Source organism: Natator depressus, chromosome 23 (assembly GCF_965152275.1).
Source record: "Natator depressus isolate rNatDep1 chromosome 23, rNatDep2.hap1, whole genome shotgun sequence".
NCBI lineage: Eukaryota > Metazoa > Chordata > Testudines > Cheloniidae > Natator > Natator depressus.
In genome coordinates this window covers 8,505,859-8,530,480 of record NC_134256.1, presented here as the reverse complement: position 1 = coordinate 8,530,480, position 24,622 = coordinate 8,505,859, and the positions used below count along the sequence as shown (strand labels likewise).

At 46.2% G+C, this 24,622-nt stretch overlaps 1 protein-coding gene and 1 pseudogene across 3 annotated transcripts; both read left to right on the top strand.

The window, feature by feature from the left end:
- The first annotated feature begins 495 nt into the window (after positions 1-495).
- On the top strand, positions 496-19,444 carry LOC141976305 (uncharacterized). Of its 3 annotated transcripts, none has more exons than XM_074937231.1 (5): positions 496-1,254; positions 2,302-2,808; positions 9,063-9,151; positions 10,191-10,314; positions 18,590-19,444. In XM_074937231.1, exons 1-5 carry the CDS (start codon positions 642-644, stop codon positions 19,024-19,026), a joined length of 1,770 nt encoding a protein of 589 aa, XP_074793332.1. In that variant the 5' UTR covers positions 496-641; the 3' UTR covers positions 19,027-19,444. The 3 variants fall into 3 exon arrangements, with proteins under 3 accessions (XP_074793332.1, XP_074793333.1, XP_074793331.1); XM_074937232.1 differs by having other exon boundaries at positions 10,188-10,314; positions 18,593-19,444; XM_074937230.1 differs by having other exon boundaries at positions 10,188-10,314.
- A 2,525-nt stretch (positions 19,445-21,969) lies between these two features.
- On the top strand, positions 21,970-24,308 carry LOC141976797 (E3 SUMO-protein ligase KIAA1586-like; annotated as a pseudogene).
- Positions 24,309-24,622: the final 314 nt, after the last annotated feature.

The window sequence follows — 24,622 nt, the reverse complement described above, 5'->3', positions numbered from 1 at the left end:
AGCCCCTCCTGTCTCCTTCAATTCCAACCTGGCCTGCAGCCTGCCACACACACTGGGACAGGGACTTTCTCCAGAGGGAACTAGCCCCCATCTCTGCTCTTCCTCCTGCATCTGTGAGTCCCAGAGCTGCTGCGTTACTCTCTCTCTCTCTCTCTCTCTCTCACACACACACACACGCACACACACACACACACACACACGGCTTTCGCTCTTGTTAGCCCTTGTAGGAGCCAATCCAGCTACAGGAGAGTGAATGCCCTGGGAACAGGAAAGTGACCAGGGCTATCTCTACACTGCAATGTAAACTCAGGCTCAATGCAAACCCCACTAGCTTCCACACTGCAATTGTGCTAACCCTGGGCTTGAACCCAGGGTCCCAGGACCCTGAAGGGTTGGAGGTCTGAGCCCTATTGCTTTGCAGTGTAGACATGACCCTGGCTTGATTCAGGTCTTGGGAGTCTGCCGGATGTATCCCAGAGGTCATTGGGACAACTTCCTTAGTCCTCTCTATGCCAGCAATCTGCAATGCACTCTACTGCAAACGGAAACCCCCCTTCCGAATGGCAGCAAGTCAGCGTTAACCCATTGTCTTCTGAGCACCGCTCTGCAAGCACACGGTGAGAAATCCTCCAGGGTTTGCAATGGAGACTGATCCATTCAAGCCTTTTGTAAAGCGAGCTGCTTCCTGGTCACTTGAGCACAGCCAGATTTTGGTGAATCTGTGGTGTGAGGCCAGTAAAACTGTGGATTTCAGCAAAAGCACCAGGAATGACCACCTGTACCAGCAGATCTCTAAAAAGCTGGCCGCTCTGCAGATTTTCCGGACAAGTGATCAGTGCAGGGAGCGAATTAAAAGGCTAAAGAGAGAATACAGGAAAACCAGGGATAAGAATCGCTTCTCGGGCAACTCGCCAATGACATGCCCATTTTATGATGACTTTGACCGGGTCCTGAGCACTGTGCCCAGCACAGAGCCAACCGTGCTTCATGACGACCTGGTGAGCCCGGACGGTGCCCTGCTGGCCCCCGAATCCAGCCTGGGGTCTGATTGCAGGCGGCAGCCGGCTCCCAGCCAGGATCATGAAGTGACATTTTTAATGCAACCAGTTCCAGAGCAGGCTGTGGATCAGGATCAAGAGCAAATTCTCAGTCCGTACTCAGAAGAGCTGTTTGATCCTCCTGCCTCTGAAGAACAGCCCTCTGCCAAGTCTGCTGAGAACCCGGTGGAGCCAGAAGCAGCCCTAGAACCCGCCGGTAAGTGTATGATTCCAATTAAAAGTGGATTATTACAGTAATGGGAGCGATTTCTGCTTTAAGAAGCAATGCAAAACCAGTAAGCTACCCCTGGCTACCAGCGTTTGGCTAGTAATGGCGGGTTGTATCACAGTCCCTAGGCGCCCCCACTTCCCCTGCCCCAGCGTGGAGTTCGCAGGGTGACTTGGAATTTCAAACTTCCATACACAGCTGTAATGGTTATTTTAAGTATTAAGACACAGTGATTTGCTATGGTCATTCTTGTTTTCCTTTCAGTAATTAGAAATTTGCCACTCTACAATCACTCCTAGGTCTATGCAGCTGCCTGTAAACAGTGAACTGAGTGTGTGTATTTGGGAAACAGTATTCTATATGTCCAAATCTAGTCCATTTCAGTTAGAGATAATCCATGCAAGGGTGGAGTAAAGTTGCAGATTTCAGAAAATGTTGCATACAGTAATAACGGGATAAGCCATGTGTGAGCTAACACAGCATCATGTTAATTCCCTCATGGATTCTGACCCAAGCCTAGCTGCTGATAGCTGCAAACTTCTCCTGAAGCAGGAACTCTAGATAGATTGCATGGAAGAGCGAATTTTCCAGGCCCCCTCCAGTCATTTGAATACTTCTGCTGCTTACACTGTGGGTTTCCCTCCAGTAGCTTGGAATAACCTCTCTCTCTGTCACTAGGGCACCACAAGGACGGTTATGCCTTCTGAAATAGGAAAGATCTGAAATGACAGAAAAAGCCTTTTGCAGTGAGGGTGCTATACACCCCTCCCCCATATGACAATAAGTTACGAGGTTTTTATGAAGCAGAGTAAAGGTTTTAATTTTAAACTTACCATTGCTTCTGCACATCTGTCACTGTGATTAACAAGGCTGTGTCAAGAAACAGCGTGTGGACTGAAGCGTCCCCTTCACAATATGTGTAGGTTCACTTCAGAACTGTTACATTTTATGTCCTTGGGATTCCTCAGTTACTGATTTTGTCTCCTCCGCTGAGCTAGTTTAGACACTAACCCTCTCTTTCTTGTCCTGTTTCAGGACCCTCAGGCTACACGGCCTGCTGTTCTTCAGGAACTCCATCCCTGACCCAGCGTACGCTCGCGGACCGTTCCAAAAGAAAGCGTTTCCGCGATGAAGTTATGCTCCATGTTCTTCAGAGGGTAGAGCAGCAGGTGCAGTACCAGAAGCAGAGGGATGAAAGACTGGAACAACGGCGTGCTGAGAGGCAGGTGGAGAGGCTGAGGCTCGCCATCCAGCTGGAGGCAAGCATTTCAGCCAGGGAGCAGGCACTTGCAAAGCAGTTCCTGGAACAGGAACGGCAGCTAAGGGAGGAGGACAGAGCCCAACAGAGAGAACTGGTCCAGCAACTCCTGTCTATAATGGCTGCAAGAGCACAGGCCCCTGCTGCCTCTCCCACACCACGGCATGATGCCCCAGCAACGTACCCTCAGCCCAGCAGTAGGTGGGGACTTTCTCTGGCTGGAACCAGCTCCCTAGGACAGCTCCCGGCTCTGCTGACTTCAACCCCTGAGCCGGGGACACCAGGTGATGGAGAGAAACCTCAGTGAACGTGCTGGGGACTGGACAGGAACAAATGCTCCTGGAATGTCACATCTCACGGCCTCGGAATCTGCTCCCTTGTTGCTAATGCTCCTGCGGGAGTCACTGGAGCTGTGTTAATAACAGTGACACTGTTGCTCTCAGCTCTTGCCAGGATCTGCCCCAGGAGCAAAACTGGGATTGTGGGGGGGAGCAAGGAGACCTGTCTCCAGTGGGTTTTCCCCTTTGTGTTCGGGGGTAGAGATGTGAGGAAGGGAAGAGAGACAAAATAAAAGAGATTAAAGGGAGAGGGGAGAGAGACAGCGTGAAATGTAGATTTAATTATCTCTATGTAGTCAGGAAATTACAGTGAGAGGAGAAGAGAACATAGAATAGAATCGCAGGGACAAGGGAGGATGAAATCACCTCAGAATTGACGATTTCCCAAATACTCCCAAATACTGATAAAATTGTCTCCAATTCTCCCCCATTTCTCTCTAATTATTGAATATGGAGGTAAAATCCATGTAGATTTCCTCCCCCACACACTTTTTTCTCAAATTACTGAGCCCTTTTCTATTCTCAGATTTTGCCCCATTTTCTCTCTAATTCTCCACTATCAATTTCAGATCTCCTCAGATTTTGGATATTTCCCTGCCTATTTTCTCTGCAGTAGATTGTCCTTGTTTAGGCAGGAAATTGTTGTCCTGAGTCATTCCCCAGATGGGAAGGGGGTTAGATGGGGAGGGGGTTAGAAGGTGCTGCTTGGGAGAGCCTTGCGACCTGTCTGCCTGTGGGGTGGGATGGGATGGGGAGGCCATTCTCTGCCAGCCGTCGGGCATGGAAGATGCAGAGGAGGAGAAGGGAGGAACTAGAGTCCCAAGTGGAGATTGCCTACCCAGACTCAGGTTACCCAGTCCCAGCTACTGCCCCCCCACAACTGCCTGATGCAGCTCCCACCAGTTGCCTGCCCATCACCCTCCGGCTCCGTATTCCCCTGCCTTGTCTTCTTAAAGCAGCTTCTCAAAGGACTCCCTGCTCATCATGTGAATTGGGGAGGGGGGTTGTTTGGTTACAAACAGCCATATGAAATCCTTTCAAGTGTTCCCACTTTTCTCTCTCATTATTGAATATGGATGTAAAATGCCCTCAGATTTTAATGTTTCTCTCTATTATCAAATTTTTAGTTTTTGACCCACTTCTCCCCAATTCTGATATAAAACTCCCCAAGATTGATATAAAATACCCTAAGTCTTGCCCCATTTTCTCTCTAGTAATCTATTACTAATTTAATATCCCCTGCGATATTTCCATCTCTCTCTCATTATAAAATGTTAACATTAAAATCTCCTCAGATTTTGCCCTTTCTTCAAATTCTTGAATATTGCAAGGATTGCATATCAAATGTTGGGGGTTTTTCTCTCTCTTGATGAAATACTGTTAAGAAATTCATTCAATTTTTGCTTCTATTCCTATTATGAACTATTAACATACAATTAACATACCCGGCTCCAGCACTCTTTGAGGCCGGCTCTCTCCCTCGGCCCCGCCTTCTGCCTCCACCCCCCACCCCCCCGCCCCCGTGCATCCCGCAGGCCTTTTAAAACAGCCCAGGGCCCCCACTCACCACTGGCAGTGCAGCGGAGCTGAGTGGCTTCCTGCCTGCTCACTCCATGTGGGCAGGGGGGATCTGTTTCCCGCCCCAAGCGCCCCTGCCTTCCAATGGGAAGCTGCAGGAGGAGTGCCTGGGGGTAGCAGCGCGTGGGGACCCCCGGCCCGCCCTGCCTAGGAGCCCTAGGTGAGCGCCGCACCCCCTCCCAGAGCCTGCAGCCCCATCCCTACCCTCTGGCCCCAAACTCCCTCCCAGAGCCTGCACCCCCACCCCCAGCCCAGAGCCTGCACCCAAACTCTGTCCCAGAACGTGCACCCCTCACCCCCTCCTGCACACCCACCCCCTGCCCTAGCCTGGAGCCTGCACCCAGCACCCAAACTCCGTCCCAGAGCCTGCACCCCCACCCCCTTCCCACACGCCCCCAACTTCCTCCCGGAGCCTGCACCCCAGCCCTCCGCACTCCCTCCCAGAGCCTGCAACCCTTGCCCCAGCCCAGAGACTACACCCAAACACCATCCCACAGCCTGTACCCCAGACCCCCCTCCCACACCCAAGCTACCTCCCAGAGCCCAACCTCTCACTCATCCTGCACCCCAATCCCCTGCCCCAGCCCAGGGCCTGCACCCCAGACCTCCTTCCTCCCCGACCAAACTCCCTCCCAGAACCTTAGGCAGGTAGGGGGGCAGAGTTTGGGGGGCGGCAGGCTCTGGCCGTTCTGGGCACCACCAAAATTTCTACAAACCTGCTGCCCCTGCCCATTCATACTTCTGGCCTTCACAGCACCCTCTGGCAATGTGTTCCACCGGTTGACTGTGTGCTTTGTGAAGATGTACTTCCGTATGTTGTTTTAAACCTGCTGTCTATTAATTTTGTTAGGTTCCCCTGGTTCTTATGTTATGTGAAGGAGTATATAACACTTTCTTATTCACTTTCTCCACACCATTCATAATTTTATAGCTCTTCATCATAACTCCCCTTCGTCATCTCTTTTCTAAGATGAACCGTCCCTGTCTTTTTATTCTCTCCTCATACAGAAGCTTGTTCCATCCCCTGAATCATTTTTCTTGTCTTTCTCTGTACTTTTCCAATTCTAATATATCTTTTTTTGAGATGGAGTGACCAGAAGTACACACAGTATTCAAGATGTGGACATACCGTGGATTTATATAGTGCCATTATGGTATTTACTGTCTTATCTATCCCTTTCCTAAAGGGAAAACCTACTTGCATTTCCTAATGATTCCTAACATTCTGTTTGCTTTTTTGACTGCTGCTGCATACTGAATGGAGGTTTTCAGAGAACTATCCACAAGAACTCCACAATCTCTTTCTTGAGTGGTAACAGCTAATTTAGACCCCATCATTTTACATGTATATTTGGAATTATGTTTTCCAATATGCCTTACTTTGAATTTATCAACATTGAATTTCATCTGCCATTGTGTTGCCCATTCATCCACTTTTGTGAGATACTTTTGTGTCTCTTCACAGTCAACATCTTGAGTAATTTTGTGTCATCTGCAAACTTTGCCACCTCACTCTTTACCCCTTTTTCCAGATCACTTATTAATCTGTTGAACAGCACAGGACCCAGTACATATCATTGGAGGACCCCACTATTTACCTTATTCCACTTTGAAAACTGAACATTTATTCCTACCTTTCCTTCTCCCCCTCCCCCACATCTTTTAACCAATTACTGATCCAGGAGAGGACCTTCCCGCTTGTCCCAGAACTGCCTACTTTGCTTAAGACCCTTTCGTGAGAGACTTTGTCAAAGGCTTTCTGAAAGTCCAAGTACACTACATGCACTGGATCACCCCATCCACACGTTTGTGGACGCCCTCAAATAATTCGAATAGATTGGTGAGGCATGATTTTGCTTTACAAAAAGCCATGTTGACTCTTTCCTAACATATTCTTCTATTTGTCTGATAATTCTGTTCTTTACTATAGTTTCAACCAATTTGTCTGGTAGTAAAGTAAGGTTTAGTGGCCTGTAATTGCCAGGATTCTCTCTGGAGCCTTTTTTCAAAAATCAGCATTACATTAGCGATCCTCCACTCATCTGGTACAACGAAAAGGAGTACTTGTGGCACCTTAGAGACTGAATGCATCGATGAAGTGAGCTGTAGCTCACGAAAGCTTATGCTCAAATAAATTGGTTAGTCTCTAAGGTGCCACAAGTCCTCCTTTTCTTTTTGCGAATACAGACTAACACGGCTGCTACTCTGAAACCTGTCATCTGGTACAGAGGCTGATTTAAGCAGTAAGTAACATACCACAGTTAGTGGTTTTGAAATTTCATTTGAGTTCCTTCAAAACTCTAGATTGAATATCATCTGGCCCTGGTGATTTATTACTGTTTAATTTATCAATTTCTTCCAAAACCTCCTATTGACACCTCAGTCTGGGGCAGTTCCTCAGATTTGCCACCTAAAAAGAATGTCTCAGGTGTGAAAATCTCCCTCACATTCTCTGCAGTAAAGTCCTATGCAAATAATTAATTTAGCTTCTTGTCTTTCTTGAGTGCTCCTTGATAGTCCAGTGGCCACACTGACTAGCCACTTCCTGCTTCTGATGTACTTTAAAAACAGTTGCTCTTAGTTTGTGTGTCTTTTGCTAATTGTTCTTCAGATTCGTTTTTGGCCTCCCTGCCTAATTATACTTCCTGTGACTTGCCACAGTTAATGTTTCATTCTGTTTTTTTCCCCAGGGGATTTGATTTTTGTAAGAGACAGCCATGTTTGGAGATGGGATGCTGGATGGGAGGCCCAAGCCTCTGATGTGGCACTGAGCACTCTCTCTCTCAAGTGCTTGGCTGGCTGGTTCTTGTTCACCTGCTCAGGCTCTGAGTGGATAGGGTCAGGAAGGAATTTCCCCCAGGACAGACAGGCAGTGACCCTGGGGGTTTCACCTTCCTCTGCAGTGTTGGGTGCTGGCCAGTCACCAGGATTGTCTTTGTGTATCTCATTGAATCATCTCCCTGCCATTGTAGAGGGCTCAGACATCGGTGGTCCTCACTCTCTCCTAGTCTCTCCCTCTGGAACGTAATAGTTGATTTTCCCATGGGCTGATATGGTGGGGTCTAATTTCAGTCTCTGGGTTAGTGTGATGACGCTGCATGGTGCTGGTGATCTGTGATATACAGGGGGTCAGACCAGATGATCTGCTGATCCCTTCTGGCCTTAAACACTATGCCTAACCAGAAGTATCCCCAAACCTTATGACAAATGGTCTCCATGAGGGTTTGCTTTCCCCAGGGCTGAGATGCAGCCGCCTCTGGGGTGGATCAGTGGCCACTGTTAGCCAGTGACGGCATGGAAATTTCACACCCGCCATTCTTCGGTGAGAAAAGCATCACCCAGTGCTCCCTGTGTGAGTGGCCAGCAGGTGGTGAGGTAATGTTCTCTCCTTTTAGCAAATACTGATAGGAAATCACTTTCACAGTTCAGGGCAACTGCACATGTATCTCCACTGCATGGTCCACCAAGGGCACCCACTTTTAGGCTTCTGGCTGCCAGCCAGCACCTCTCTAATGCAGTGTTCAGTGTTTCTCTTCCTCCTGTCCAGAGTGTTTCCTGGCTGCACAGCTCCCTGCCTACATTGTGATATCCCCAGCAAGCCACGCGGCGTAAACAGGCCAGTGTCTGCACTTTGCATTGTCTCCAGAGGCTATCAGCAGTGTAAAAACAATAAAAACCTACATGCATGCTCATAAGCTTACCAGAAATCAGCCCCCACCCCCAGCTCCAGCAGAGGCTCTAAAAGGAGCCAGGCCCTCAAACTCCACTCAGCTTTTTTTCTGTTGTTACAAGTTCATAATAGCCTTAACTAGAACCAGAACAACCATAAATAGTTCAGCCTTGCCTCTATACAGATTTGGCCTTTGATGTTGGCCTCAGATAACAGGTGGCCAGCAGACAAAGGCCCACTCCTCAGGGCATAGCTTCAGAAGGCTGGGAATTTCCATAAACTGTGATGGGGGATTTGCATTCAAGATATTTCCCAGGAAATCCAGTTCACACATCTTGTCCCAAAAGACCATTCTTGTCGGCCACCTTGTTCAATATAGTCCTTTGGTCTACCTGGCCTACAATAATACAAAACCTCTGCATTTCCTACAAAGGTCTCCAAAGATACTTACTTCATTCCGTAACACTTACCAAGGAAATTGCCAGATCTGTCACAATCACCCCAACTTTTGCTGCACTGGCCCCTTCAGTACTGCAGGAACTTCACATTTTGGAGGGAAAACTATTGCCCTGAGGCCTTATCCCAGATGTGACCTGTTGAAACGGATTCTGTCCTCATCTCTCCAAAGCCATGTTTCTTGTTTCACTGAAACTAGTGTTAATCCAGTCACTGAAGGGAAGGACAAGGAGCGACTCCAGATTAACATAGGCATCAGCGTATGGTTAGTATTTGATTCAGAGACTTTGTTCCTGGGGAGGGTTTAAAAATGTCTCCGTGGGTTTAGTGCTGGTGAGAGGGGCCAGGTCTGCTCTGCAATGAGGCGACCAGGCGTTTCCCCTGCATGGCAGAGTCGAGAACAGCTCTGCCGGGAAAGAGCCTGTGGGGAATCAGGAGGTAAGTTAAAATAAAGCCTTTTCTGCAATCTGCCCACTTGCCCTTTTTGTCCTGGCAGGCTGCAGAAGAACATCCCCGTTTCGCTCCTGCTCATCCCCTCTCCCCCGGCGACAGGGCAGGGAAATGGCTGCCGTGGAGCCAGTTCAGGTAGGGATGCTGGTGGGCTCCTGTGTGAGAGAGGAGACAGGATCTGCTGGGCAGTTCGGCCTGGAGGTGGGGGAGGTGGAGAAAGGGAGGGGCTGGGTCCTAGGAACAGGCCCAGGAGGTTTGGGGGCAGGGGGGCTGGAACTAGGGGGTGCGGGCTTGAAGTGGTTTCCATCATATACAGAGTTTACAGTTTGGTGCAATGGCTCTCAGCCCCCCCCCCCCACTATAACAATTGTTCCAGCACCTCTGTTTGGGGGTATAAAAGCCCTGAACTGTGGAACAGGAAACAACCCCCTGGACTGCACTGGGAAAACTCCCCAGCCTCTAAGTGCTGGAGTGTGAATCTACTAACCAGGGGCTGCTGTGAGATATGAAGGGGACCCCCCAGCCCAGTGAGGTGTTGGGGAGATAACCCATCCCCTCACATCCAGCTGATGGCAATGGGAAGGGTGTTGGGATTCCTACCAGGGAGCTGTCCCTGCACCATGCTAGCAGCTCTGTTTCCTGTATCTGCCTCATAGGCAGCGACTTCGTGGTGCTCCGGGACTGGCGCACCCACAGGGAAAAACTAGTGGGTGCTCAGCACCCACCAACAGCCCCTGTGATCAGCTCCTCCCCCCCTCCCAGCACCTCCCACCCGCCGAGGATCAGCTGGTCAGTGGCGTACAGGAGGCGCTGGTGGGGAGGAGCTGGGGCAGGAAGAGGCAGAGCAAGGGCAGGGCATGCTCTGGGGAGGGGGTGGAATGAGGCGGGGTGAAGCAGGCCCAGGAAGGGGGGGAGTGGGAAGAGGCAAGGTGGGGGTGGGGCCAGGGCCTGGGGTAAAGCAGGGATCGAGCCCCCTGGGGGAAATTAGAAAGTTGGCCCCTCTGATCTGCCTCTGGTGATGAATGCAAAGACCCCCTCCCCCTCTTTCTTCTGGGAGTGGGGAGAGGTCTCCCCCCCGCCAAGTCTCCTGTCTGCTGTGAGTGGGGTAGGGCTGGCCCTTTTCTCCTGTGATGGGGGGCAAGCACTGAGTAGGGGGCTCTTGCTCTTTCAGCAGCTGGTGACCTTTGAGGAGGTGGCTGTGTATTTCACCAGGGAAGAGTGGGCTCTGCTGGACCCCACTCAGAGAGCCCTCTACAGAGACGTCATGCAGGAGAACTATGAGAATGTGACCTCGCTGGGTAAGCATTCCTGTCCCCTCGGTTCTTAGAAGGAGAAATGAAGAGTTAAGGTTCACGCCACCCACACAGTGCCACTCCAGCTCTGCCCTGTTTCAGCAACGTCCCCACGTACCAATGACACATACACGAGCACTCTGCCCTCCACGCCACAGAGCGCTCTGGGAGCAGAGCACAGGAGCAGCATGGCACAGAGAGTCTCACACCTTCTCTTTGCAAAGGCCAAACTTGGGTTCGGGTCTGGTGTAGCGAATGGAAGTTTCCTGCCCTGAACCGGCGAGCCCAATCCACACAAACCAGCTCAGACTTGCAAACTGTTGCCACCCCTTCACCGTTGCGTGTACACCACCACACTGCTGACAATCCCTGTGGCAAGGACACACCCTTGTGCACCTTTACTGACACAACCGACAATAACCAGCACTTACATGAGGAATACCTGTTCCCTCAGGGTCGACATACACCTGTCTTTTATCCCAGTCACAACTCTGCCAAGCTGCTCCACTAATCCCTCCACTATTTAATTACAGTTGCCACTGACACAGTGCACACAGCTGGAGGGCATGCGGAGAAATGCTGGCATTCCGATAGCTCGTATAGATTTACAGATTCTAAGGCCAGGAGGGACTGTTAGGCTATAGAACTTCATCCAGTTATTGTTGGGTTGATGTCAGGGCTAGGTCATGGACAACCAGATCCAGTGGTCAGAGCTGGGGTCCACAGTCAGGAGTCAAGAGCCAGCTGGGTCAGGATCCGGGGAGATCAGAGGCAGGAGACAAACCAGAGTTCAGAACCACAAGTTGGTAACCAGGGTCAGTTGAAGTCAGGATACCAGGGGGTCAAAGGCAGGCGACAAATCAGAAAGAACCACAGCTCAGATGCCAGGAGCCAAGCCAGGTCAGGGCCCCCAGAAGTCAAGCCAAAGGACTGGGCATGAGAGCCACAAGATACACAATCCAGAGTAGGGTGGATCCTAGTTATTCAGGCAGCTTCCTGTTCCTGTTGCTGGTTTAAGTAGGGTCAGCAGCCCAGTTGGCAGCTCTGGGACTCTGTCAATTGGCTGTCAGGAGCGAAGCCTCAGATTGGGTCTCGGCTTCCGGGATCCTGGTCAGCAGTTAGCAGGCTGCCAAGTGGAAGGTTGAAGTGTGGCTGCTCCCGTGGCCCTGGCTTCAAGGCCCATGGTTCTGACAATTGATCTGAATACCTTGTGCTTGACTAAATTATCTTCCAGGAAGACATCCAGTCTTGGTGTGAAGACTTCCAGAGGTGGAGAATCTGCCCCTTCCTTTTGCATTGCCTTTACCGACCTATTCCAAGTTGCTATTGCCAGCTCCCGGCTCAGGGGGTGGGGCCGAGCCAGAATTTGCATGTGGATTTGAGAGCACTTTAAAATATTGCTGTTAACCCAGAAATTCTGGTATCCGTGCGAAACCTCCAAGGCGAATTCATGCAGAATGCAAGAAAACAGCATCACACGCATTGTCTGGAAGCTGTCTCAAGTTGGGCTCAGGCTAAAATGCATGGGGGTAGCTCAGGTTCAATGGCCACAGCATGTCCTCTTCAGTCAATGAATGGCTTTGAGAGCTGATTGCTGGAAACTCTTTGGGGGTTAACAGAGCCTTAGATTTGCTGGACGTGTGCATTTCAGTCTGTTGAACTCATCAGTTTGGGGAAGCTAAAAACCGCAGAGACTGGAACTTCAGGTGATGATGAGCCAAAGAGGCAGTGGGTGTGATGGATGCCAAGCGACTGAGATCCATCAAGGAGACAATTAGAACCTCTGTGGCTATTAGCCAGGATGGGCAGAGATGGTGTCCCTAGCCTCTGTGTGCCAGAAGCTGGGAATGGGTGACAGGGGATGGATCACTTGATGATGACCTGTTCTGTTCATTCCCTCTGGGGCACCTGGCATTGGCCACTGTCGGAAGACAGGACTCTGGGCTGGATGGACCTTTTGTCTGCCCCAATATGGCCGTTCTTATGGAGAAAAGCAGGGGGAGGGCTCAACAGTTGTTCTGTTATAACCTAGTTATTCTTTTGACCTTCACAACATCCTCTGGCAAGGAGTTCCACAGGTTGACTGTATGCTTTGTGAAGTACTTCCTTATGTTTGTTTTAAACCTGCTGCCTATTAATTTCATGGGGTGACCCCTGGTTCTTCTGTTATGTGAAGGTAAATAACACTTCCCTAGTCACGTTTCCACATCATTCATGATTGTAAAGACCTCTGTCATATCCCTCCCATTGTTGTCTCTCTTCTAAGCTGAACAGGCCCAGTCTTTAAAATTTTTCCTCCTACAGAAGCTGTTCTATACCCCTAATCATTTTCATTCCCCTTCTGTTTGCCTTTTCTGATTCCAGTACGTCTGTTTTGAGATGGGGTGACTAGAACTGTATGCAGTATTCAGAGTGTGGGTATACCATGGATTCATATGGTGGCTTTATGATATTTCTATTTTATTATCTTCCCTTTTCTGATTGTTCCTAACATTCAGTTAGCTTTTTTTGACTGTCACTGCACATTGAGCGGATGTTTTCAGAGAACTATCCACGATGACTCCAAGATCTCTTTTTTTGACAGGTAACAATTAATTTAGATCCACTTCATTTTGTTGAATCATTGGGATTATTTTTTCCAGTCTGCATTACTTTGCACTTATCAATATTGAATTTCATCTGCCATTTTGTCACCCAGTTTTGTGAGATCCCTTTGTAACTCTTCACAGACTGCTTTGGACTTAACTATCTTGAGTAATTTTGCATTATCTGCAAATTTTGCCACCTCACTGTTCACCCCCTATGTGAGATCATTAATGAATATGTTGATCAGAAGGTCCTAGTACAGATCCTTGGGGGACCCTGGTGTTTACCTCTCTCCACTCTAAAAATTGACCATTTATTCCAACCCTTTGTTTCCTATCCAGTTACTGAGCCAGGAGTGGACATTCCCTCTTATTCCATGACTGCTCACTTTGCTGAGTGCAGACACCTTTGGGAGTCTGGGATCAGTGATGTACCGTGACAGTCTTCTTCATAAGAATGGCCATGTTGGGTCAGACCAATGGTCCAGCTAGCTTGGAGTGGGAGCTTGTCAAAGGCTTTGTGAAAGTCCAGGTACACTGTATCACCCTTGTCCACATGCTTGCTGATAACCTCAGATCATTCTAATAGATTGATGAGGGGTGATTTCTCTTTACAAGAGCTGTGTTGACTCTTCCCCAATATACAATGTTCTTCTATGTGTCTGATAATTCTGTTCTTTACTATAGTTTCAACCAATTTGCCTGGTGCTGAAGTTAGACTGACCCGCTGGTAATTGCCAGGATCGCCTCTGGAGCCTTTTTTGAAAAATCAGCATTATTTAGCTATCTTCCAGTCATCTGATACAAAGGCTAGTTTAAGCAATAGGTTACATACCACAGTTAAAACAATAAGGAGTCCTTGTGGCACCTTAGAGACTAACACATTTATTTAGGCATAAGCTTTCAGGGGCTAGAACCCATTTCATCAGATGCATGGAGTGAAAAAAAGCAGGCAGGTATAAATATACAGCACAGGAAAAGATGGTAAAGCAACTCCCAAGTGTGTTGGGGGGTCAGTGCTAATGAGGCCAATTCAATTAGGGTGGATGTGGCCCATTCCCAGCAGTTGTCACATCCACCCTAATTGAATTGGCCTCATTAGCACTGACCCCCACTTGGTAAGGCAACTCCCATCTTTTCATGTGCTTCCCTGGGACTAAGGTTCAAATTCTGTCCTGGGTAGTTTTTGTAAAAGTCAGGGACAAGTCGTGGGCAATAAACGAACATTCACGGAAGCCCGTGACCTGTCCTTGACTTTTAACTAAAAATACCCTGGGGGAGGGCCTAAGAGTTGGAGCACTGCTGAGGGCTGACCTCTGGCAGTTGCTCCAACCCCACCGCTGCTCCCACAGCAGGGGCTGACCCAACTCCGGTTGCTGCTTCAACCCTATGGCCACTGCTCCAGTGGCCAGCCCACCAGCCAGCTTCTCAGGTGGCCCTGGGGCTGACCACTGGCAAGCTGCTCCAGCGACCCCGGGGCTGACTGCTGGCCAGCTGCTCCAGAGGCCCAGGGGTCTCTGCTGTGGTGGCCTTGGGGCTGACTGCCAGCAGCTGCTCCAGCCCCACCACTGCACCAGTTCCAGAGGGGCTTACCAATCCCAGAAGCTGCTCCAGCCCTGCCTCTGCATAAGATGTCCCAGAGAGTCATGGATTCTGTGACCTCCGTGACAGAGCCATACCCTTACCTATGCCTCACCCTTTGTCTCTTGGCCTCTTTCTGTCTCAGTCAGAAGCAGTTCCAGGGTGATTTCCCTCTTACTAGCGTCCTCACCTTCTGGCCCAGAGAGTTACCTTCTCTGTGTCTTAGGAGCCTTTTTGAGGGGGGGTGTCTGGCTGTGTGTGTTCCCAGCATAGATGAGGATAGTTAAATCCCTCATAAGTGGAGAGCTTTGAGTGCCTGGGCATCTGTCCCTGGGATTTTATGGCTTTACAATGGACAGGGGGTTAAAATAATGGAACATTTTTGTGACAAATATCTCAAGAGTTCACTTGATCTCCCTTGTTTTCTTTCCCCTGGGCAGGATTTCCAGTTTCCAAACCTGATGTGATCTCCCAGCTGGAATGGGAGGAGGAGCTATGGGTCCCAGATCTCCAGGGCTCAGGAGAAAGAGAGACCCTGAGGGGCAGAAGCACAGGAGAGGAATCATTCACCCCGACTGACTTATGTCAATAGCTCCCTCCCTCACCTGCCTTCATCCTGAGTGTTTGCATGGGATGTGGAGGGAAAATTGCTCCCCTCTTCTCTCCCTTAGTTGGAAGAGTTTGAGGGAATCATAGAAGTGTAGGTCTGGAAGGGCCCTCAGTCAGTCATCTAGTCCAGTCCCTGCACTCATGGCAGGACTAAGTATTATCTAGAGCAACCCTGAAAGGTGTTTGCCTAACCTGCTCTTAAACACCTCCGATGACGGAGATTCCACAACCTGCCTAGGTAATTTGTTCCAGTGCTTAACTGCCCTGACAGTTAGGAAGATTTTCCTAATGTCCAACCTCAACCCCCCTGTGACAGGTTGCCCCCCCCCCCCCCCGGGTGCCACCTGATGTACTGGGGTACCACTGAGCCCGCTGGTTCCACCAGTCTGGGTTCCCTTACACTGACCTGGCGAGCCAGGCCCTCAAGCCTCCTCCAGCACACATGCAGGTAGGGCCACACCCAGCTGCAGAAAGACACAGACACTGAAATCAGCTGCGCGTGGGAAGACTCAGCTCAGGAATTGCCCTAAAGCACTCAAGTGCACACCCCCTCTGGAGTGTAAACCCAAAATTATATTGTCTTGCACTGCACATAAAACTACAGTGTAAGCTCATGAAATTCACTCCCTCCCACTATGTGGAGGAAGATATGCACAGCTTTTTGCCCCTCCCCCCCATTATGAATTCCACAAACTGGTATATAGAAAACAAAAACAAATTTACTAACTACAGAGGATAGATTTTAAGAGATTATAACGGATGAAAGTAGATATTTAGCAAATAAAGCAAACACACAAACTAAGCTGAACACACTAAAGAAACTGGCTGCAAGTAGTGATTTCTCACTTTAAATGTTGTTTTAAGCAGGTTGCAAAATTTCTTTTAGACAAACTAATCTTGCTTGCTGCTTAAAACTCCAGATATTCCTTTCAATGGCCAGATACCTTCTAGCCTGGGTCCAGTCCTTTCTTCCCCAGATCAGTCTGAGGTGTTTTTAGCAGTCACCTTGGGTGGGGATTCAGTGAAGAACTGACCCTGATTAACTCACTCCCCAGGCTTAAATAGGATTTACATATGGCGGGAATCCTTTGTTTCCCAGTTTGATCCCCACCCCCTACTAGTGGAAAAATATTAGCAGTCCAAGATGAAGTCCAGTACCAGGTGACATGATCACATGACCTTGCAGTGTCAAAGCAGCATCCCAGGAAGCTCCTAGGAAGGTGGGAGATTAACATCTTCAAAGTCCTATTCTCCCTAATGGCCCATTGTCTAACCAGCCAGACTGATTGCATTTTGTCTGGTGGGCATTCCCCAGGTGCAAACCCACTTGAAATTGTTACATAGTCAATATTCCTAACTTCAGATACAGAAATGATAAATGCATACAAATAGGATAATCACATTCAGTAAATCATAACCTTTCCAATGATACATCACATGACCCATCTTGCATAAAATACAACTTAGTAATGCCTCAGTCATATCACAACAATATCTCTATGAAGAATATGGGGCATAGTGTGACACCCCCTTGCTGCAATTTAAGCCCATTGCTTCTTGTCCTAGCCTCAGAGATTCAGGATAACATTTTTTCACCCTCCTCCTTGTAAAAACTTTTATGAACTTGAAAACTGTTATCATGTCCCCCTCAGTCTTCTCTTCTCCAGACTAAACAAACCCAATTTTTTTCAACCTTCCCTCATAAGTCGTGTTTTCTAGACTTTTAATAATTTTTGTTGCTCTTCTCTGGACTTTCTCCAGTCTGTCCACATCTTTCCTGAAATGTGGCACCCAGAACTGGACACAGTACTCCACGTGAGGCCTTATCAGCATGGAGTAGAGCAGGAGAATTACTTCTCATGTCTTGCTTGCAGCACTCCTGCTAATACATCACAGAACGATGTTTGCTTTTTTTGCAACAGTGTTACACTGTTGACTCATGTTTAGCTTATGATCCACTATGATCCCCACATCCCTTTCTGCAGTACTCCTTCCTAGGCAGTCATTTCCTAGTTTGTATGTGTGCAACTGATTGTTCCTTCCTAAGTGGAGTACTTTGTCTGTATTAAATTTCATCCTAATTACTTCAGACCATTTCTCCAGTTTGTCCAGATCATTTTGAATTTTAATCCTATCCTCCAAAGCACTTGCAACCCCTCCCAGCTTGGTATTGCCCGCAAACTTTATAAATGTACTCTCTATGCCATTATCTAAATCATTAAAGAAGATATTGAACAGAACCGGACCCAGAACTGATCCCTGTGGGACCCCACTCGTTATGCCCTTTCAGCATGACTGTGAACCACTGATAAGTACTCGCTAGGAAAGGTTTCCCAACCAGTTTTGCACCCACCTTATAGTAGTTCCACCTAGGTTGCTTTTCCCTAGTTTTTTTATGAGAAGATCATGTGAGACAGTATCAAAAGCTTTACTAAAGTCAAGATATACCACATCTACCGCTTCCCCACCCCCATCCACAAGGCTTGTTACCCTGTCAAATGTATGCTCTATACCATTATCTAAACCATTGATGAAGATACTGAACAGAACCAGAACCAGAACCGATCCCTGCAGGACCCCACTAGATATGCCCTTCTGGCTTGACTGTGAACCCCTCGTATCTACTCTCTGGGAAAAGTTTTCCAACCAGTTATGCACCCACCTCATAGTAGCTCCATCTAGGCTATATTTCCCTTGTTTGTTTATGAGAAGGTCATGCAAAACAATATCAAAAACCTTATTAAAGTCAAGATATACCACAGCTACTGCTTTCCCCACATCCACAAGGCCTGTTACCCTGTCAAGGAAAGCTATTAAATTGGTTTGACATGATTTGTTCTTGACAAATCCATGCTGACTGTTACTTATCACCTTATTATCTTCTAGGTGTTTGCAAATTGATTGCTTGATTATTTGCTCCATTATCTTTCCAGGTACTGAAGTTAAACTGATTGTCTGTAATTCCCCGGATTGTCCTTATTCTTGTTTCTATAGATTGGCACTCTGGTCTGGTCTACACTACAGTTATCAGTATAACTACATTGCTCAGGAGTGTGAAATATCCACACCCCTGAGTGACACAGTTATACCAACCCAACTCTTTGACAGTGCTATGTCAACAGGACTCCTCCATGAAAGCTCCTTTCATGAAAACTGAAACAAAAAAGGCATTTAGCACTTCCACCATTTCCACCTTTCCTATTAATTGTTTTTCCTGGGTCTTCCTCTTGCTCTCAGATCAGTTCCTGATTTATTTCCTCAGCTCTCAAGCTCTTAGAATATGAGGGTTGGAAGGGACCTCAGGAGGTCATCTAGTCCAACCCCCTGCTCAAAGCAGGACCAATCCCCAATTTTTGCCCCAGATCCCTAAATGGCCCCCTCAAGGATTGAACTCACAACCCTGGGTTTAGCAGGCCAATGCGCAAACCACTGAGCTATCCCTCCCTTATTTTGGTTCTCCCCTTTTCCATCCCTGCTTCTGAGGCTTTTCTCTCTCTGTTTCCCAGCAGGTGATGGGATGGTGAGCGAGGATGCAGAACAGAATTCTCAGCAGGAAGATGCTGAGCAAGTGGAACTGCACAAAACATTATCACAAAGATCTAAAGGGAATGTGTCCAGGAGTCATGGGTGGGGAAAGACCTGTGAAAGTCAGCACAGGCCAGGAAGACAGCTGGGAAACCAAGCAGGGGAGAAAGTGGATAAATCCAGTAATTGTCAGGGAACTCAAAAGGGCCTCAAGGAAAGCACAGCCCAGCAGAGGATCCCCAGAGGAGAGACAAACAACACATGCATTGAGTATGGGGAAACCTTCAGTTGCCACAATGGCTTTATTAGGCTGGAGAGACTCCACACAGGAGAGAGCCCCTATGAATGCTGGGCATGTAGTAAAACCTTCAGTCTGAGAGCAAACCTTTTTACACATCAGAAAATCCACAAGGAATGAGCCCCTATGAATGCTGGGCGTGCAGTGAAACCTTCCCTCTGCGCTTACTCCTTATCGCATATCAGAAGAGCCACACAGGACAGAGAACATGTAGGTGCTTCTAGTGTGGGAAAAGCTTCCATGAAAGCCCAGCTCTTTGTCAGCAGAGAATCCACCAGGAAAATAAATACCCCAAAACCTTGTCTAGAGCTGACAAAAGATTGTTTTGCTTCAGTACATTTGCTCAGTGCCACATAGTGACCTTTAAGGCTGTTTGCACCATTTGTGTCACTCTCGGGTCCCCCAGATAAGTTGCCCACTGTTGCCTTTTGCAGCTTGCCCTTCCTTGGGGTGAATCCCATGGTCCTTTCTATCAAATCCTTTCTCCTAAGAGTCCTACTAGGAATGTCCATCAGCCACAGGTGGGAGAGATAAGGATGACCTCAACTAACTACATGGGTCTCCACAAGGATTTTCCGCAACTGTAGCTCGGTTGAGTTAGATATCCCGTTGTAAAAACCCACAACTTCCTGCAATAAAGGCATAGCCCATTTATAGTGGCTGGGGTACCTAGCATGTTTCCTCATGACCCTACCTAACCTCCATCATTTTCCTAGTCTAAAGAAACCCATCGTATCTCATTTCATTGCTTTCGAGTCACCAAGTTCCCCTCTTGGGACAGGTTTTCTCATTCCACTGCCTGGAGCTGAACAGCTTCCACAGTATGCATCCGATGAAGTGAGCTGTAGCTCACGAAAGCTCATGCTCAAATAAATTGGTTAGTCTCTAAGGTGCCACAGGCACTCCTTTTCTTTTAGCAATTCTTCTGTATACTCTTTTTATAATTTAAAATCTTTTAAAATATAACAAAAAGCAGGAATGGGGCAGGAAGAAAAGTGTAGTTTCAGTCTCGGTGACTGTCAAGGTCCCTCCCCCACTCTGAACTCTAGGGTACAGATGTGGGGACCTGCATGAAAAACCTCCTAAGCTTATCTTTACCAGCTTAGGTCAAAACTTCCCCAAGGTACAAAATATTCCACCCTTTTGTCCTTGGATTGGCCGCTACCACCACCAAACAAATACTGGTTACTGGGGAAGAGCTGTTTGGACACGTCTTTCCCCCCAAAATACTTCCCAAAAACCTTGCACCCCACTTCCTGGACAAGGTTTGGTAAAAAGCCTCACCAATTTGCCTAGGTGACTACAGACCCAGACCCTTGGATCTTAAGAACAACGAACAATCCTCCCAACACTTGCACCCCCCCTTTCCAGGGAAATGTTGGATAAAAAGCCTCACCAATTTGCATAGGTGACCACAGACCCAAACCCCTGGATCTGAGAACAATGAAAAAGCATTCAGTTTTCTTACAAGAAGACTTTTAATAAAAATAGAAGTAATTAGAAATAAGAAATCCCCCCTGTAAAATCAGGATGGTAAATACCTTACAGGGTAATTAGATTCAAAACATAGAGAACCCCTCTAGGCAAAAACCTTAAGTTACAAAAAAGATACACAGACAGAAATAGTTATTCTATTCAGCACAATTCTTTTCTCAGCCATTTAAAGAAATCATAATCTAACACATACCTAGCTAGATTACTTACTAAAAGTTCTAAGGCTTCATTCCTGGTCTATCTCCGGCAAAGACAAAATGTAGACAGACACACAAACCCTTTGTTTCTCTCCCTCCTCCCAGCTTTTGAAAGTATCTTGTCTCCTCATTGGTCATTTTGGTCAGGTGCCAGCGAGGTTACCTTTAGCTTCTTAACCCTTTACAGGTGAGAGGAGATTTCCTCTGGCCAGGAGGGATTTTAAAGGGGTTTACCCTTCCCTTTATATTTATGACAGTGACACCTGAAGGAGATCCCCACCTTCCCCATCACCACAGCAGTGTTACCTTCTGTCGGAGGCATGTGGAGTTTATTTTCTTCACGTCCTACCTTCCACCTCCCAAGTGTCATATGATGTAGTCATAGGCAGTGGTGAGCTGGACCCGGTTCCCACCGGTTCTCAGGAACCGGCTGCTAAATTTTGAAGCAGTTTTAGAACCGGTTGTTAAAAATTGTTAGGAAAACAAATGTTATAAAATGATCTTAAAATGAATAATCTTAATCTTATAAAATGGTGTAGAAAATAATAGGGCAGAGGTCGGCAACCTGCGGCACGCCTGCCAAAGGCAGCACACGAGCTGATTTTTACTGGCACGCTGCTGCCGGCTGGGGTCTGCTGGCCCCACTCAGCCTGCTGCCTGCCTGGGTGAATGGAACTGAGCGGGGCCGGTGGCCAGGACCCCGGCTAGCAGGAGCCGGCAGCCGGAACCCCAGACCGGCGGTGGGTGAGCCGCTGCCTGTCTGGGGTTTTGTCTGCCACCCCTCTCAGCCCACCGCTGGACTGGGGTTCCGGCCGCCGGCCCCTTGCCAGATGGGGTCCCAGCCATTGGCCCCCACGTAGCCTGCTGTCATTCTGGGGTTCCATCAGGGGCTCATGTAAGTGTAAAATTTATAACTGGCACGGGGGAAACCTTAAATTAATGAAGACTTGTAATACGGTGTACAAAATAAACTTCAAATGCAAAGGGACGCGGAATTCTAGCAGTTAAAGAGCCATTCCTACAACAGATTGGTCAAGATTTATGTTGCTATGCGCGTGCACATGTAATGTCGTCGCAGGCTGCGACTCGGTCGCATCCAAGTTCGTCCTGACTCAAGACAAACGTCTCGTTTATTATTTTATTAACAGGGGTTGCACTTGCCTCGTTCGTGCACTTGCTCAACTGTTTTCTATACAATTCAGCATGACCAGTGAGTCATAGTTGGTCTGTCGGTTTCTAGTTAAGTGCATGTGATATTTCGGTGTGTAATACTAACTGGACTGTTATTCGAAGATTAAAGTTTTCTAGTCAATATTATTTACCCTTCATAATGAAACACCAGAAAAGCATTAGTGACTGGTTTTCCACGAAAATGACAAAATCATTAGTCAGTAGTTCTCGTTGTGAAAATAATTATTTAAATACTGAAAACGCCGACGACAATAATTTTGGTGATGAAAATATCTTAAATGTTGAATCATCTGAAAATGTGTCCGCAATGGAAGAGGATTTACATGATTGAGAAAAGGTAGCACCCGATGGTTGGACTTCCGAGCAGGCACAATATTTTTAAAAGAAATATAATGGCTTGATAATGGAAGGCAAAAAACGTGGTTGTCCCCACTGTGCAAATACGTCACATTTGGGGGTCCTTGGAGGAAAATCTTGACACATTTCTTTGGCATGGCAGAAGTGTACTATTCAAGCCTCTGGAGCTGATAAAAAAGTTCAGCAAGCTTCATTAAGAAAAAAAATGAAGGAACATTTCGAATCAAGCTCTCATTTGAGAGTTATAAATATTTTAAATGAATCTAAAAAAACCCCTCTCACTACAGTGATTGATAAAGTTACTGAAAAAAATGTTGCAATAACCAGCAAAAATTTCAACATAGTTTACAGCTTAGTAAAAAGAAACCGACCAATGTCAGATATGGAGGATGAAGTAGAGCTACAAATTAAGAATGAAACTGATTTAGGGAACTGCCTACATTCTCGATTTTCAGCCATCAGAATCGTAGAGCATATTGCTGAATTAATAAGAAAACAAATTTTTAGTAAAATCATTTAAAACAATTCAAAGATTTGTATTATTATTATTGATGAAGCTTCTACAATTTCAAGTAGAACTGTGCTTGTAATTCTTATAAAATGTGAATTACAAGATTCTTCACCAACAATTTTTCTCGATTTAGTGGAATTAGAATCAACAAAAGCAGAAAATATTTATAATGCTTTGAGAAATATGTTAACCGATACAGGATTTGACACAGAATATTTAAAGAAAAATAAAGAACTGTGCTTGTAATTCTTATAAAATGTGAATTACAAGATTCTTCACCAACAATTTTTCTCGATTTAGTGGAATTAGAATCAACAAAAGCAGAAAATATTTATAATGCTTTGAGAAATATGTTAACCGATACAGGATTTGACACAGAATATTTAAAGAAAAATTTAATCGGATTTTGTTCTGATGGCGTGAGCAGCATGCTTGGACATAAATCTGGAGCTGCTATAAGACTCATTCAAGATTTTCCAAACATTATACTTTGGCATTGTTGAATCATCGGCTACAACTGGCTTTAGATGATGCTATAAATGATATCAATGAAATAAGCCATTTCAAGATTTTTTTGGACAAGATTTATGCAATTTTTCATCAGTCAAATAAGACTCAGTTTGAACTTAAACAAGTTTCTGAAGAACTATATATTGAAATAATCAAAATAGGCCGTGTTTTTGGTCCTCGATTGGCTTCTTGTAGCCTTAGAGCTGTCAAAGCGGTCTGGAGAGCTTATCCAGCTCTTTATATTTATTTTTCCAAAAATAAGAAATTTTCTGGCATGGAAAAAAGATTGAAAAACAAAGAATTTTTAAAAGACTTGGCATTAATGATTGACATTTTGGATGAACTTGCATTATTATCAAATGCACTACAAGCGAGACAATTGAGTTTAACAAAGGCAGATAAGCTAATCAAACGAACGATTGATTTTTTCATACAATTAAAAGATAGTTTGGTATACATGAAAATAAAATTAATGAAACGATAGAAAGTGATGCTTTTAAATGCATAGAGTTTGAAGGTAATGTAAGGTTTAAATCACTGCCACGAGACAAAGTAATAGAGTGTATTATTGAAAAAATGAAGGCAAGATTATTAAACGAAAATCACATTAAATATAAAGAAGATAACTTAGGTCATTCTAGTAATACACCTAAAATAGTTGAATATTCAATGTTATGGATCCCACTTCATGGAATATTGAAGAAGTCAGGTTACCTTGGAAATCAGGAGAAGAAAAAGTGCATGAATTAAACAAATTCATAAAATTTGTAGTCGATTTCAATGATTTTTGTGACTATGTAGAGAATAGCATTCAATCAGAACATCTTCCTGATCTGGAAACAATAAAGAAAGCAAAGCAAATTATGAACACAATTGCAATTAGTTCTGCAGAAGCAGAAAGAGCTTTTCCGTTGATGAATATTATTTGTAGTAATAAAAGGGCGAATTTAACAATTACACATATCTCAAACTTTATGACCGTCAATTTGTTGGGAAAACCACTAAGTTCCTGGAACCGAATACCATATGTTAAAGCATGGATGAGAAGTCATCGATCCACATTAGATACCAGAGTTCGTGTATCCAACACCAAAGATTATGGAGAAGATCAAGAAGCCATTTGGAAATTACTACCTAATTAGTAATAATGTACTTAAATATTCTTTAAAATATTGCTTGTTGCACTGTATACTTCAGCGTGAATATATTACAATTTTTATTTTTAATAACTTAAGTAGTTCACATGTAATATTTTAAAATACAAGAATATTTCATTATTAGGCATTTCATTATTAAATACTATTATCATTTGCTTACTCATACATCTCTTCTTGATATTTTCTTCTTTTCAGACTTTGAACTAGGCAAGATGCCCATATGTTTCATTTCCAAAGAGGTTGTGGCTCTGGGCCTACTGCAGGTTACTGCTGAAGATATCGCTTAGCTAATCCTATGA